This window comes from Centrocercus urophasianus, unplaced genomic scaffold (genome assembly GCF_019232065.1).
Source record: "Centrocercus urophasianus isolate 14NV4802_14NV808 unplaced genomic scaffold, USGS_Curo_1.0 seq_17, whole genome shotgun sequence".
In the NCBI taxonomy this organism is placed as follows: domain Eukaryota; kingdom Metazoa; phylum Chordata; class Aves; order Galliformes; family Phasianidae; genus Centrocercus; species Centrocercus urophasianus.
The window spans coordinates 10,738,436-10,754,101 of record NW_024884722.1 but is presented as its reverse complement, the minus strand read 5'-3'; the positions used below and the strand labels follow the sequence as shown (position 1 = coordinate 10,754,101).

General features: G+C 40.3%; 1 protein-coding gene across 1 annotated transcript in view; it reads left to right on the top strand.

The window, feature by feature from the left end:
• The window catches only part of SORCS3 (sortilin related VPS10 domain containing receptor 3), a 271,115-nt gene that overhangs the window by 212,221 nt on the left and 43,228 nt on the right, over positions 1-15,666 (top strand). The window contains 4 exon segments of the mRNA XM_042818330.1: positions 32-134; positions 4,113-4,189; positions 4,288-4,379; positions 7,184-7,291. Coding sequence (XP_042674264.1) covers positions 32-134; positions 4,113-4,189; positions 4,288-4,379; positions 7,184-7,291 — 380 coding nt within the window.

Genomic DNA, 15,666 nt, shown 5'->3' with positions numbered 1-15,666 from the left:
CTCATGCCTTTTGTTTGTTTCCTGTCAACAGCCCTTTTGCTCGTTGCACTTGCATCTGCAACTCTCAGAGAATCCATATACTTCAGGAAGCATTTCCAGTAAGGAAACAGCCCCTGGGCTGATGGTGGCAGCAGGTAAGGACTTATGTGCTTCTCAGTGCTCACCCATGTTTCCTTGGGAGTCTGAGTGTGTTTTGAGATTTTTGGTGTTGATATAAAAGTTTTTAGCTCTGTTTCAGGTAGTGCTAAGCTAGTTCAAATTAACTCCTACCTGCTGTGGACTAGGAGAGAACAAGTGGTCCCTTACTCCAACAAATGTAATGTCTGACAGGTACTTGTTTCTGAGCAATAACCCATGGTGCAGGTGTAAGCCCAAATCTGTGTAGGATTATTACCAACTGTCATTATTAATTCCTCTTGCTTGACTATATTACAATTGCTATTGTAGCTGTACCCATTTACTGAAGTTAACTATGAATGAGAATAGGGCTGAAGTTAACTATGAATGAGAACTGAGTCCCAGGCAGTATCAACAATTTCCACCTATTGAGTAACAAGCACAGAATGTTTCCAAAGCCTATTGGGTGAAACCTGGACTTCATGAGTGCCTGTCTTGTGTATGGCACCTACTTTCTATGCGGTGTTGCTCCAAGACTGGCAGCGTTTCATCAGCACTTTATGGGTCATTGTTGTTGCTGTGCAAATGGTGCTTTAGCAGGTTTCATTGTTTTAATGACAATCTACTACAGTACTTGCACAGTGATAATGGCTGACCCACTGTAATTAATCTGACAACCATCATGGGCGCTTTTGTCCTCTATTGCCTACATACAGTGTGCAGCCTAATCAGGACAGAGGAGATCTCACCCATGCTCAGAGCTCCCACAGCTCTGTGGGAGCTGCTAGGGTAACAAAGTGCTCGCTAAATGGCTGTTGCTATTGAAAACTGGCTTCTGAAGCAGGTAGGCTGTCCTGCCTTTTCTCAGGGATGTTCCTATGTAAATTCAAATATATTTAAGTAACTTAACTGTTCTTTCCAAGGCTCATTTTAACTTGATCTCCTCTTCACTGTATCTCCTTTATTCAGCTCATTAGTGGCTTGCAATTCTGCCATTTTAGCATACTGCCTGTATGAATTTACGTTGTAACAGTCATTTCCCTTTAACAGTTGTTCCACACTTCCACGTGTCTGTTGGACTAAGCCAGAACCTAAAAGACAGGTTCCCTTCATGGCATTTATAGCTCCACAAGGGAAATACCGTGTGATTTCCAGTTCACTGATCCGGGCTAAACAGGGCGAGATAATTTGGTTTAAACCTCCAGATCTTCTTACGCTTAGCCAAGTGGAGTCATCACTCCTGGCAGGCCACACTTGCTAGATGAATGCATAGGAGCAAGCCTATTCAGGGTGCTGTGATTGCAGACTTATTTTTCTTTAGCCTTTTAGGAAGCAAATAGAGGAAGTTGAACGGTGAGATTCTAGACATTGATCAACATTGTTAGTAAATGTGGTTCTTTTCAAACTGATAGTGGATGGGATGAATGCTTTCCCAGTGTAACAATTAACCTTTAAGAGGCAGAATTTCTGCCTTATTTTTTTGTACAATAAGAACTTTAACCTGTTGGGAATATACGCATCTGTTTCCACGAACTAGTTTCACAGTAACAGGAGTGTATCAACACGTTAGCAAATATGTTTCAGAATAAGCACTGCTCAAACTCTCTGTTAAGCAATGTCTTACTATATGATTTACAGCAGTGCATTTCCAGCAATGATTGGAAGCTCATACAGAGTTTAGATTCTTGCAGAAGGAAGACTTATGTTTTAATATCTAATTCTACAGCTGCCAAATCCCCTTCACTTGTCTGGGAACTAGTTATGTTTTGTAAGGTTTGAATCCATATGACTGAATGAAGGTAGATGGAAAGAATGAAGAAAATTATGGAAAAACTTTACACTGTAAAAGAGGGAGAAGTGACATCAACACAGCCTCACCATGTTACTCTTTTCCTGCCACAATTTGGAAATCCCTATTTGGAATGTTCACCTTCCAGTTTTGATATTTAAAAGGTTACTGTGCAATATTTTCTTTTCCATATTTAAGCCAGCAGGTAATTCTTGATGACTTCCACTCATGATAATATACTGGGCTAAGGAGACATTTGAACTATTGTGGATTTGTTCTTGTGAACCTGGATGTCCCTAAAGACTGACCTTTTATATGATTTATCATGGTAGAGTTTTCTTGTACCTTCGTCTACAATAGTTTGTCATTTTTGCTGGCGTCAGGAAGGAAGATCAGGTAAATGGGCAAATTATCATTTCCTATGATAGAGCACTAATGGAAAAGTCGTTCTTGAATTACCCTTCTTCCCAGAGCTAGAAGTTTCATTTTTGGAAATATTGTTGTCACAATAATAGAGCTAGCTGTATTCCATGATGCTGTTGGGAATGCGTCAACCCACAGCTGGGTTTTAGTTTCTCATTTTCCAGCATTAAATGTCAGAAATTCAATTAACATTTTCATTAGGGTGTTTTTATTATGCTCTTGTTGATGCTACAGATGTGATGCTGCAGTGCTACCCCTCCCTTTGCTATTTTTGGATAAGAAATGTTAGTTTTTCCTTCTTTTCATTGAAATCACTATTGTTTTAAAACCAGTCTTTCTTGTAAGGTATACGAGTGGCTCAGTGTTTGAAAGAATTATGGATTTGACCACAATGTTGATCGTGGCTGTTGATCATTGTGACTGGGAGACTTTCTGGTAATGTTGGTGCTACATCTGCCTGCTTCCTGTGGGACAGATTTTCATATAATCAGAATCCCACCTAGCACTGATGGAAGATGTTGCTGATAGGCTATCAGGAAAAACAGGGTGACTGTGGTAGCTTTTCTGTTAACCACTGGCTGCTTTGGGAAGCAGGGAGGTCTAAGTAAACTGACTTAGAACAGGCCTAAATTCATTATTTGGTGAACCCTAGTGCTTGTAGACATTTTAATTCTGGAAACAGAACCAAGATGCTGACCTCAGGGTAATGTGGGGATAAGCGAAGGAGGTTTGTTCAGACCATTTGCAAGTTTTTCAGCTATCACTTGTGATACTTACCATGTCACTTGTGGAACTTTCAGAGGATGCTCAAAATTCAAGACGGCTGAGGATTCAGTACAAATTCATTATGTACTCTGAATTAAGATGTATCAATGTGAGAGATGAGGTTCTGTATGCCTCTTGGATGAAGTACCTTTGAAAGAATCTGTTTCAAGCTCTGAGGTGGCACCTCCAAATGATGTTTTGCAGGGCTGTCTGTATAGACGGTTCAGGCTGATGTTTGAACTTTGCATTGCTTTGATGTGTGGCATATCCATTCCCTAACACGTGGTGAAGGCTGGGTATTTCCCTCTGTAGAACTGTCTGCAGAACACACCATCATAATGGAAATTACAAGATTAAAATTAAGAACCCTAGAATTTGTTAGGTCAATGAGAATGATCAGTATTCTCATAGAATGGTGCTTAGGCTGGTCTCTACCTCTGCTAATTTTTTTTTTTTTTTTTTGACCCAGATTAGTTTCCTGCACTGCTCCTGTCCCTGGCTGAGTTTCAGACCCAAACAATCAAGATTTCCTTTAAAGAGAACTGACGTTTCATTATGTCCCAGTCCTCATTAATCGCAAGCCATCAGCAGACCCAGGAACAAACTTTGTTTATTTAACTGCAAATTCTGAGATTCGTTAAGTTTTTAAGCATTTTAACAGAATCTCAAGTGCGCTTCCAAGGCCCGTCATCATGAACTTCAGTGGGTGCCTAATTTCCACTTTTAAACTCAGTTGCATCTTTGGATGCTGTCCTTTGCACAAGAAGGGGAGAGAGACAGACATAATTACATTACGCATGATGAAGACTGGCAGATTACAGAGGTTCAACTTGCTGGCCAGAGTGCAGAGATTAAAAGTTCAGAGAAAAATATGTGTGCAGTGGAATATCTGGTGGTCAGGGTCTTTAACCACTATTCAACCGCTACTCTGATTTATGTGCACCAAATGGGTGTGTGATTTTGTATGCAGTTTTGTGTTCATCCACAGAAGAATTTCTGACACTCATCTGTTTTGCAGGCAATATTGGCTCTGAGCTTTCCTACACTGATGTTGGCATGTTCATCTCTTCTGATGGTGGGAATTCCTGGAGGCAGGTATGATTTGCAGAGAGAGGGAAAGAATAGAGCCTTTTGCTATTCTTGGTCTTCCTTTTCTGATGGAGTGGAACACTCATGCAGTATTTGCTTTGCAGATCTTCGAGGAGGAGTATAACGTGTGGTTTCTGGACTGGGGAGGGGCACTAGTGGCTCTGAAACACACATCAACGCCCATCCGACACTTGTGGTAAGTAAACTTGATACTTTGACAAGTTTTCCTGATGGGTGTGAGACAGTGGTGCTATTATCTCTTGGTCAATCTCTTCTGGTGCCTACAAAATGAGCAAATTAGATTTTTCTTATAAATGTTTTCATGTTTATTTGTTTTTATTGATCTATACTATGATTATCATTCTTTATACAAATAAAATGGCTATATACGTAATTACATATGTGAATTACTCTTAGCACTAAAACATTCTACAATGATTCAGGTGGGGCTTATTTATGCTAGTGGATCATACATAATAAGAAGCCAGGCTTTGTGTTCCAACTATTTCAGAGGGTGTCTCCATCACTTCTGTCTTCTGTTTTCAGAAGTTAGTATTAAAATGCCCTTTCCAAATTAAGGATGGTAAAGATATGTTGCTAAATGTTACTGATTCCTAAAGGATTTCACTTCTGTTTTATCATAAGCAAACTTGTAGCAGTCAGAACTTAAGAGTAACGATTCTGAGTCAGGACCACTAAGATAGTCAGTCTAGGCCACCATCCCCTTGCCAACAGCCTCCATAACTGGGACATATACAGGGTAGACCTCCATTGATGCTCTCAGCAGACTAAAGCTATTTTCTGCTCAGGATCTTTCTGTTTGTGGTTAGTGTGTTGTTTTGGTGTGACTAGAAACATTTGCCTGTGCTAGGTAATTTGGTAATCATGGCCATACTTCAAGTTTCTTCAGGAAAGAGGGCATCAAGAAGACCATGGCCAAGCCTTTAAAACAAGTGAAGTAGAAGCCAAGGCAGGAGAGTTGTATATTAGCCAAGGGTAGGAGTCACCAGCAGTAGGTGCATCAGGCTGTGACAAGTTGAGCTCTGGAAGAGTGAAAGGTGAGCCACTTTTTGAAAGAGTTCTGAGGCATGTATTAACCATTTATAGCTAAATTCTTCAACCAAGGTGTAACTGTTTTAATTGCCTTTCCTTGTGGAGGCTCTTTGGATCTAACAAGTGCACTATGTGTACAAGCACGTACTTAGATTTCAGGAAAGATTTTGGTCACAGGTGAATTTTGCATAGGAACTGAGAACCCGATTCGCCTTTGTCTGCCTTGGAAAGTTTCCTTTCAGATTTCTTCCTCTCTACCTAATCTCATGAAATGCTGAATGCAGTATATTTGCTTTATATTGCCTCAGAAGACACCCATTTTATGAACAGGAGCGGAATAAATTAAAGGGTATATGTATATCTATTAGTTCTCAGACTGAGACATTGTACAGTAAGTTTCATCCTAGAGAAAAGAGGTGCAGATAATTGAAAAGCTGAGAGAACTTTAGCTAACCTAATGAAGTGTGCTGTTCCCCAGAAATTGAAATGCTATTTAGATAGATAAGCATGCAGGCAGAAGAGCATACAAATGCACAGGTGTACAGGAAGATACATACATTTAAATAAATAGATTTGGGACAGATAAGCTTTTTGTATGCTGCTGTTCTTCCAGCTTTCTGTCTTTGGTGTATAATCAGCTTCCCTTTCTGGCAGATGTGCATCGTGAATTGGGTGAAGGTTTTACTAAGTGCTGCTAGAGGCAGTTATTTAGGGAATGGTAACTACACTGAAAAAAAAAAGAAAAAGAAAAAAAAAAAACCCTTGGCTTTTACATTATTTAACTCAGGTTAGTATAACCTGTTGTTTGCACTGACCTCTCAGTCCTTAGATGGTATCTCTGTGTCTCCGATGCTGCCTACTTGGAGTGAGTAGGGCTTAGTTTCCAGTAGGACCCTCTCATGCAAATCCACCTACTCAGGCTCATGCACACTTACACGCACCCCTAAACTTTCCTTGCCTGGAAAATAAGGCAAATTCCTCTTTTATACTCACTTTAAAATGGGAAGTGTTTCCTGCTGCTTGGAGAAGATATTTAGGCCATGATTGTCTCTCTGTTAATGTCCTTTTAAGGTAATCTGTCAGTTTTCACAGCTCAGGTACTTTGGAGAACTCTCAAATGACCCTGCTGGGAGAGATCAAATAATTTCAGAGCCAATAAACCTCTGTGTTTCTCTGTTTATTCTCCCTTTACCAGTAGAACTTGGGGATAAAATCCTGGGCAGATATTTGCAGAAGCAATTGTATGAAGCCTTGGGCAGAGGGAAACCTCACAGATCTCAGAGTTGCTGTTGGGTGGCAGCTTTAGGAGCTGTATGCTGCATGCCAGGCTAACAGTCAGATACAATGGGCAATATGCATACCTTCCTCTGACTGCTTTCTGCATTCTCTGGAACAGGGTGACATGAAGGCTGGCAGCTCCCCTAAGGCCAGGAAGACAGGAGCAAAGGGGATAACTGGGGCCAGGATCTTTGAACTGGGACCTGTCCCCGTGAATTAGCCCTGGGTACTGGGAACCTTTCTTGGAATAGGGGTAACTATGAACAGGGATAGAGAGATTGTAGCTAATACCATTGCTACACACATGGGCTGAAAAATCCTGTGGTATTGACAACAATTTTCATGCATTTAGACAAGGGCTACTTATGCACTGAGCCTTTCCCCATGCCAGGTGCTCTTGTAGATCCAGAAACAGGACTTGGCAATGCCCCTTTATCTTCTGAGGTCTGAAGTACAGCTGGACCAAGAATATCCATTTTCTTATTGCTAGTGTTTATAAGTTTTTGATCATTCAAAATATACCAAGAATGTGAATTAGGTGGCTAGGAGATTGGTGCCTGTCTATAAATCTAGCTGCTGGGTCTTGAAGACTTCAGCCAACATTCACTTGCCACGGTTGCTCTAAAGTAAGTCTTTCACATGTATAAATCTTGTCTGATTCTACCCCAGGGTGAGTTTTGATGAGGGAAGATCCTGGAGTAAATACAGTTTCACATCAACACCTCTTTTTGTGGATGGATCCCTTGTAGATCCTGGCATAGAGACTCAGATAATGACGTAAGTATAGCAGCTCTTAACTTTCTTAAAATGTGGTGCAACAAGGAGTGTGTGGAGATCCTGCATTGCATGGTGAGCCTCTCTACTGTGCAGTGTAGCATTGTGTAGCTGCACGTGTGGTATTGCATGAATGCATGGTGTTGACTTGTGTATTATTTTGATGACTGCAGACTCGCGTGCTGTGTCCGCGTATCATCATGTATCTCAAACAGATGATGCACTGAAACTTCTCCAAGTAGGAACAGAGCGGTAGGACAAAGAGAGGTGGTCCCTGACCCCAGGCTGCGACTTGTGAGTTCAGATGGGACAGAAGGAAAATCTACTTCTTGTTAGGGTGGCATAGTCATGGTCAGGTTGCTGAGAATTTGTGTTACCAACTCTGGATGTTTTCAAGCCTTGACTTGATGAAGCTGCATCTGTCCTAAAATGTAGGCAGTGATAGTCTTGGAGTATGAGTTGAACTACTTACATCCAGTGATCCCTTCTTGCAAAGACTGCTTTGACACTGTTCCTTAGATCTGATGGCCCAGGGACTGTAATGCTCTTCAGAGGCCAGTGATGTAGATGGTTGTACCTAATGTCAGTTCTATGCTTACTCCAGATGTGCTGTTTCACTCTTGTTTGAGTTTGCTGCTGGATATGAGTATTCCTCAGCTTTGTTGCTTACTATGTGCATTATGGGTTTTACATATGATTTTAGCTTAAGATAAAGATTTTCTCAGTGTGCAGATGCAAAACTGAACTCAAAATAACCTTCCTGAATGGAGATATACTATGATCTACCCATGCTCTGGAAAGAGGAGCCTGGGCTGGTACTGAAGGTGCTTGGACCTTCCTCCTCCCAGCAGTGCTGTAGTACTAGATAAGGGCTAAGATATCCCTGCCCCAAGAGCAGACAAGTTTCTGAATTTAACTGTAAAGGGAGAGGGGAAACTTTTAAAGTTCAAAGGCACCTTAAAGAGTCATCCGACTTTTCTTGCAAAGCTGATCAGAACACTCTGCTCTGGAATTCCTAACAAAGCAAGGACCAGATGCGCTGCCTTTCTCACAGGGATGCCTTCTTTACCTGTGTTTTATCTGGGCTGAATGGAAAAGATTTCTGAAAAGCATCAGAAAGCAAACTAGCTAGGAGGCTGTATTTAGACTGGAGCATTCTTGCAAAGCATATCTGCTGTGTCACGAGGAAATGCCCTTGGTTAATCACATCAGACATTGTTGCATGTCTGATGTTGTGTCATTCCTGACCCAATTCAGGGATGGGAAACGTAGGACAAATTTCACCTTTTGTTTATTCTGCCTTTTGTTTATTCTGCTTTCTGCACCTTACACTGCAAAGTGATTTTCTATAGTTGCCATAGGAAAGAGAAGCGGACCTGGCATGTTTTCTTCTAGGCTTCAGTCCATCTGCTTACTTAACGTGGCAGGAAAGCGTAGGTGGATCTCATTCCTGTTGTCACAGGTAGTGACAGACTGAGAGTAGACTTCTGTGTATGCTTGTCAGCAGTTTCTTAGGAAAGCTTGGTTAAGATAACAGTTGTCTTGGGCATTTCTGCTAGTGAACTGAATTTGTTCCAACTGGGTTGCATGATTTGTGTTGGTATGCATTTCAGAAAATTGACGTGTATCAGCCTTCCAAGAACAGAAGTGACTGTGAACAGTTTTACTGTTTATATACATGGAATCTACAAGGCTCACCTTAGCTGAAGGTGACTGGGGGAAAATATAGCAAAAGGTCATTTGAGATGACTTTTTTGGCTATTTGTGTCAAGACAAGTGACTTGTCATGGTGCTGTATTTTGGGTAGCCAGTGGATTGGGAAGTTGTAGCTAACTCTAGGCCATCTGTATCTTCTGTTCTGAACTGTCCTAGAGAAGCTGGGGTAAGTAATTACGATTATAATTTGTGCCTGTAAAGCATAGGAGTGGCACTCTTAAGGGACTTGGGAGTTTGTTTTCCAAACAGTGCTGGGGCAGCACAATGCAGCCTCCATGCTTCTGTTGCTGACAATTGAGATTATTACTGGGGTAAAGATTGTATCATGTTTGGTAGGGATGCTAGTTCTTTTCTTTCCTCCAAAACCATGCCTTGGCTTCAGCTTTTTCTTCACTGAATAGGAGAACGTGTTTGCGTAGAAGACTATGTATCTGTACATCTGCTGCTTCACGGTCAGAAATATTGCCAAGAACAAAACACGACGACTTATCATATACCTGTGAACCTTTTCGCAAGACTGTTATGAAGCATCTTATTGGGAATATGCATGCCAATCCCTGACTAAAGATAAGAGCCTGCATTCTGTTCAGTCCACATTTTTCTCCAAATGCAGCAATAATGTTCAGCCTTCTGTGCTGGCTGATGTGACAGTTCTCCATGACATTCTTCATGCACTGCAGGATGGGTGTCACTTTCCAACTGTGCATGCAGTCAGGTCTGAACTCAAATAAATCTGCACATCAGCAACTTCATTGAAATCAATGGAGCTAATCAGTTTCAACTAGCTATGGATTTAGCCCATTTACTTTATAAATCAATTTGGTTTAATTCTGAAGTGGAAGATGCATTTTATATCTAAGGTTATTGTTTCTTTACCTTCATAGTCTTCTGATGGGGAATGTAGATTATGTGTTATCTTGCTAAATATTGTATTGGCTTCTGACTTCTGAGATCTTTGCTGTCATTTTGTTATTATGATTGGTCATCATTAAAAACTTCAAAAATTATCCTTAGGAATCGATAAAAGTCATAAAATGTAATTTCCCATTAAAATTGCCACAAATGTTTAAATTAATTCTGGTCCACAGTGTTAAGGAACTCACTTAGAAAACAGTCCATTTTTCAAGCTTATCTGAAAATCACTCCTTTTCCAATTGCTTAAGTATTTATCACAGTGAGTATTTCAGTTAACAAATATGTAAGGACAATGTAGGATCAAACTGAGCTTATAGAAGCTTTGACTAAGAAGAAATCGATGCTTATCTGTTGCTACAGGCCATCCTCTATGTCAGAATGTGCTATGCAACCCTTCGTGTTTGAAGATACATGTAATTTGCATTTGCAGGTAGAGATCAGAGTGATTTCAAGAAACTGATGGGTGCAGCACAATGGTTTGTAATCAACATCCTCTAATCAAGGACTGGATCATTGTGAACTCTTAAAGTAGAAACAGAGTGGATGTATAAGTGGCAACTGTGGTCATATTAGAGTATTGCCAAACTGAATAGTTGGCTTTTAAGGATTTGTCTCTCATCCTGGAACATGTGAGATATTCAATTTACAGATCTTGGATGATTCCTGTGAACGAAAATTTCTGTCATTTATTTGCATCAAAGTGGTTTACATTCAGCTACTACTGAAAAAAACATATATGCTGTGAAGGATGTGTACTAAATAATAATTATAGTCCAGCTATTATTATAACTTGTCCTATGAGGAGAGGCTGAGAGAACTGAGAGAGAACTGAGGCTGTTCAGACTGGAGAAGAGAAGGCTCTGGGAGACCTGATAGCGGCCTTTCAACATCTAAAGGGGGGCTGTAAGAATGAAGGAGACAGATTCTTTAGCAGGTCTCTGGTGATAGGACAAGGGAAAATGGTTTCAAAATAAACAGGGAAATTTTGACTGAATATAGTTTTTATGATAAGAGCAGTGAGGCACTGGCATAGGTTGCCCAGAGACAGGGAAGGGTGTCCCATCTCTGGAGGCACCCAGGGTCAGGCTAGATGGGGCTCTGAGCACCAGATGGAACTGTAGATGTCCCTACAGGGAAATTGGACTAGATGATCTTTAAAGATCCCTTGCAATGCTAAACAGCCTATGATTCTATTATTACCATATTGCATTATTAACAATGTTATCGCAATGCTATTTTATTAAAATCAGTATATCAGTAGGATGACTATTATTCCCAACTTGAATTTTGTGGCACATCCTGTGAGTGGGCTTTCTGGCTTATAGGAAGCAGTAACAACTTTATCAAAGAATTTTGTGTCACTTCATGGCTGTGAGCAGTTGCAGTAATTGTGTTGTAGGAACATCCTAGGCTTTGGGATCCTGTGCTTTGTGCTATGTATATTTGTCTTAAAACAATCCTAAAGAACTTAGCAGTATGCTAAAATTTGTGAATTTGTATGTAGGGACATCATATGATTCTGAATATCCTACTGAACTTTGTCATAGTGGAATTTGAAGTTGCTTTTAGTGGGAAATTGGACAAGATGAGTTACAGAAGTCTATTAAACTTAGATTATTCTATGATTTTTTTTTTTTTCTTCATATAATGTAGTTGTCAGGGTGAAGAAATGAATTATTTCCTTACAAGCTTTGTGGGCTCTACCTTAGGGTACTACAGATGTAGATTTGTGATATACAGGCAAGTATGATGAGAGTGAGTGAGCTGAGTTCCAAGTCTAACTCAGAACTACTGGCTAAGCAAGGTGAATCCACTCTTCCTTTTTTCATTCCTGGCTGATCATCCATTTCTGTAGCTCCTTTTCTTGGTATTTCCACAACCATTTCATCTGACAAGATGGTTAGTTCCGTTTGCTTAGTATCACAGTACTTCAGCAGATGTGTGTCAAAGCACAACTGCAGTATTTGTTTTAGCTGTGAGGAAAGCAACTGTACAAAACAAAGGGTCTTTTAGGAAAATAACTGAAATGAATAAGGACAGTGGGTGTGGTGCATTTTGAGATGACCCAATGAATCCTGTATCCCTTACTGTGAGTTGTATGTCTTTTCATGACTTTTCGTTCTTGTAGGTTGGGTCTAACTTCTCCACATTGACAAGACCTGGGCGCAAGATGTTACTTGTCTGAGATAGTTACAAATGAAAAGGAGTTTGGTTGTATTCCTGTTCTAGTGGGTTGTGATATCCAAAAAGAAACAATGTTCTCTCGAGAGGTGCTTATCTATAACATTTAAATCAAAGAGATCTTTGTGGATGAAGTGAAGTTCTTTATGCTGTTCCAGTTCTTACTCTTAATTATTATCTCTACCACTTCATCTACTGAGCTAAGCATTTCTCCAAACCTGCATAAACAGAAATAACCTTTTTACTTCACAGCCTTGCAAAGTTTTGCTATTATTTTATTAGACTCATTATACATGCGTGAATGCAGACACTCATATATAGATGGGGATCATTAAGTTTGTCTCTGCTCATCAATATGTATTTATGTAGACACACCTATGTATGTGTATATAAATATGTATGGTTGTCTAGGTACATATGCTTAATGATCCACATAGACCTGTGTATGCATGATTGAGTATTAACATTTTCATTGGGAAGATTTAATGTAAACTCATTCAGTGTAGCTGCTTTTCTTTACCGTGGCTATGTGTACATTAGAAAAAGTTTCCAATTGTAAATGAATAGTTTATGAGCCCTGGCTCTTTCCAACACCTTTTCATTTACATGGCCATACAGCTTTACCAGACGGTGAAGTGGGAGCGCTTTTTATTGGGAGATCCATGTAATTGCTGGCAACCCATCATAGGGTGGCAGGAGAGCAGGGCAGAATGACTAAGCTGTAAAATACTGCAAAAGGTGAGATGGAGGCTGGTCCACTTCTGAGATGAGAAAGAGAGTACTGAGAGCACAGGCAGGATTGATTGAATCCGGAAATCCCTCTTGCTCAGTTGTCTGTTCCAACAACAGCAAGCAGAGGATGCTGAAACAATTTAAAAATAAAAATAAAAATAAAAATAAAAATAAAAATAAAAATAAAAATAAAAATAAAAATAAATTCCCTTGTAATCTTTGCCAGTAAACAGAGATTTGCAAATAAGAGCCTTTCTTTGCCAGACACAGTATCCTATGTATTTCAAAGACTGTAATGATTTATTTTTCTAATTTTTTGAGTAATTTTTTCCCTAAATCCTTTAAAAAGTTTAGTAGTCACATCACAGCTAGGAATTCCATGAGTTAACTCTTATTCTGAAGAGCGGACTGACTTATGGAAGACATCAATGAAGTATGTGCAGGTACTAAGGCAATGTGGTCAGATCCTGATTAGTGCTTGGCAGAAGTCCAGCAGATTGAATATGATGGGGGCAACAGCTACAAGGACCAAGCTCCCACTGAGTTCAAAATTACATAGGAGTCAAGAGTCATTTTTCTGTCACTTTCTGATAAGGTGATTACCATCTTTCCTCTTTAAGCAAGGCAACATTCATTGCCTTCTGCTCAAGTCTTGCTGTCACATTTAAAAGCTGGTATGGAAAAGAAAATTACAAGCTGACACAATGTCCTTGAATGATTCTGCCCCTTTGCTTAGGGGTAGGGAGTTGTGGATCTGCCACCTCTGTGTGGTTTTGCTGAGAAAAGTAAGGTGAAAACAGACATGTGGTAGAGAATAGTGCCTTTGCTGGGATACAGTCAGAGGAGACAACTTTCTCCTTTCTGGGTAAGCTGTCAAAGCTGCAAACCCTTGTTTGCAATCTCAGCAGATGAGAGAGGAGGCAAGTGGATGGCAAAAACACTGAGAGACTGCTCTTCATAGATGTAATTGAGGTTCTTTCCTAACATTCTCAAAGAAAAACACAGGGTGTAGCTCAGTTCCTGTGGCCCAGCAGAGGACAGAGACTCTCCTGCCTTCAGTCAGGTCTTTTAGCTGCACTCTGCTTGAAAAAATGGGGAAGAAGCGATCTGAGAAAATCCAGATTTTTTTTTTTAGTAACCTTTACTGTTGCTACTGGGCTGAACAGAGATTTGATAAAGAGGGAATCTGGGGGGAATATTTCATGAGTTCTGTAAAAAATTAAATCTGACATGCTGTTTCCAGTGTGAAGGGTTTTCAGAGGGATCTTGTGTAGGGGCTGTTGTGATGAAGGATGCCCAGCTTTATCCTTCAGAATCTCTGATTTTGCAAAACAGGGCTTGAACCCAGAATATCCAACCTGAGCATACTCTAAGGTCTACTAAAATAGGTGTTTTTTCAAGAAATCAAGAAATCAAGAAATCAAGGGGAAGATTTCAAAACTTAATTTATCTGTGTTGGCTAGGTACCTAATAGAGGACTGTGATTTTTAAATTATTGTTTGCATTGTGGACTTGCATTTTGTACGTTTACTTTTTGTGTCTTTTAATGAATTGCACTAACCATTTGTGGTGCAGCTGGCTTTATTTTTGGCTGTGAATTTTGTCGCAGGACTTTGATGTGGCCCTGTGAGTTCACTGTATTTTCCTCACTTCTGGAACTGCTCAGATTGCACTGTGAAAACCTCTGTATGGGTTCTTTAAAACAGGATCCATGAAATCAGAATGGCTCTGATGATATCTCTGCACACAGAAAAGTAAAATTTGATATTCGAAGAAAAATTGCAGGTATGGTTATTAAGTTAGGAAAGCAAAATGATTGAGAGGATAGCAGCATTTGCTATAGTGAGCTGCACTCCTGGATCAGTTAATCTAATTTCAAAAACCATCTGGAAGTGATGAATAGTTGGAACTTAGAGAGAAGATGATCAATCTGCTAATGCCATCAAGTGATTTTACAATGGACAAGAAAATGTGTATTATAGGAATTCTCATTTTATCCTAGTAGATGATCAGTTTATACCCTGAAGAAAGACAGTTGATTACCCATATCATTATCTTCATTTGCAAGACTTAAAAACATTATTAATGATCACAGATTAATCAGTGTCACTTCCTTCTCTCATCTCCCTGCCAAAGGAGTGCTACATTCATTAGGTGTTGAATTGCTGCATGAATTCACCTAAGCAGCTTGCAGCAACACAGTATTGATTATGCTGTTCATAGCTGCAGTGTGAGCTGAGGTCTTATGATGGTGCCTGAACAGACAAATCAGATGAGGAGCACAACTGTTTGGAGAAATCTTTCTCAGACAGAATCATGGGATTTATAGGGCCTTAGGAAAAGGATGGCTATGATGTGAGATCAGTTCCCAGAAGTTGCACTGTGTACTCAGAAGATTCCTGACAGAAGCCATGACACTCAGAGAAGGCATTGGGCTCTAGGCACGTATTGTCCTGGCTATCCCTGCTATCAGTACAAGCTGGGGAAAGAGAGGATAGAGCACAGGCCTGTCAAGAAGGACTTGGGGGGTACTGGTGGATGGCAGCTGGACATGAGCTAGCAATGTTTCCTTGCAGCCCAGAAAGCCAACTGTATCTTGGGCTGCACTCAAATCAGCGTGGCCAGCAGGGTGAGAGGTGATCCTGCTCCTCTGCTCAGCGCTGTGAGACCTTGCCTGGAGTACCGTGTCCAAATGTGGAGTCCTCATTACAGGAGAGGCATGGACCTGTTAAAGCATGCCCAGAGGAAGGCGACAAAAACAATCCAAGGGATGGAACACACTTCTTGTATTTTCAAAAAATGATGGATGGATTATATATCTTATGGATATATCT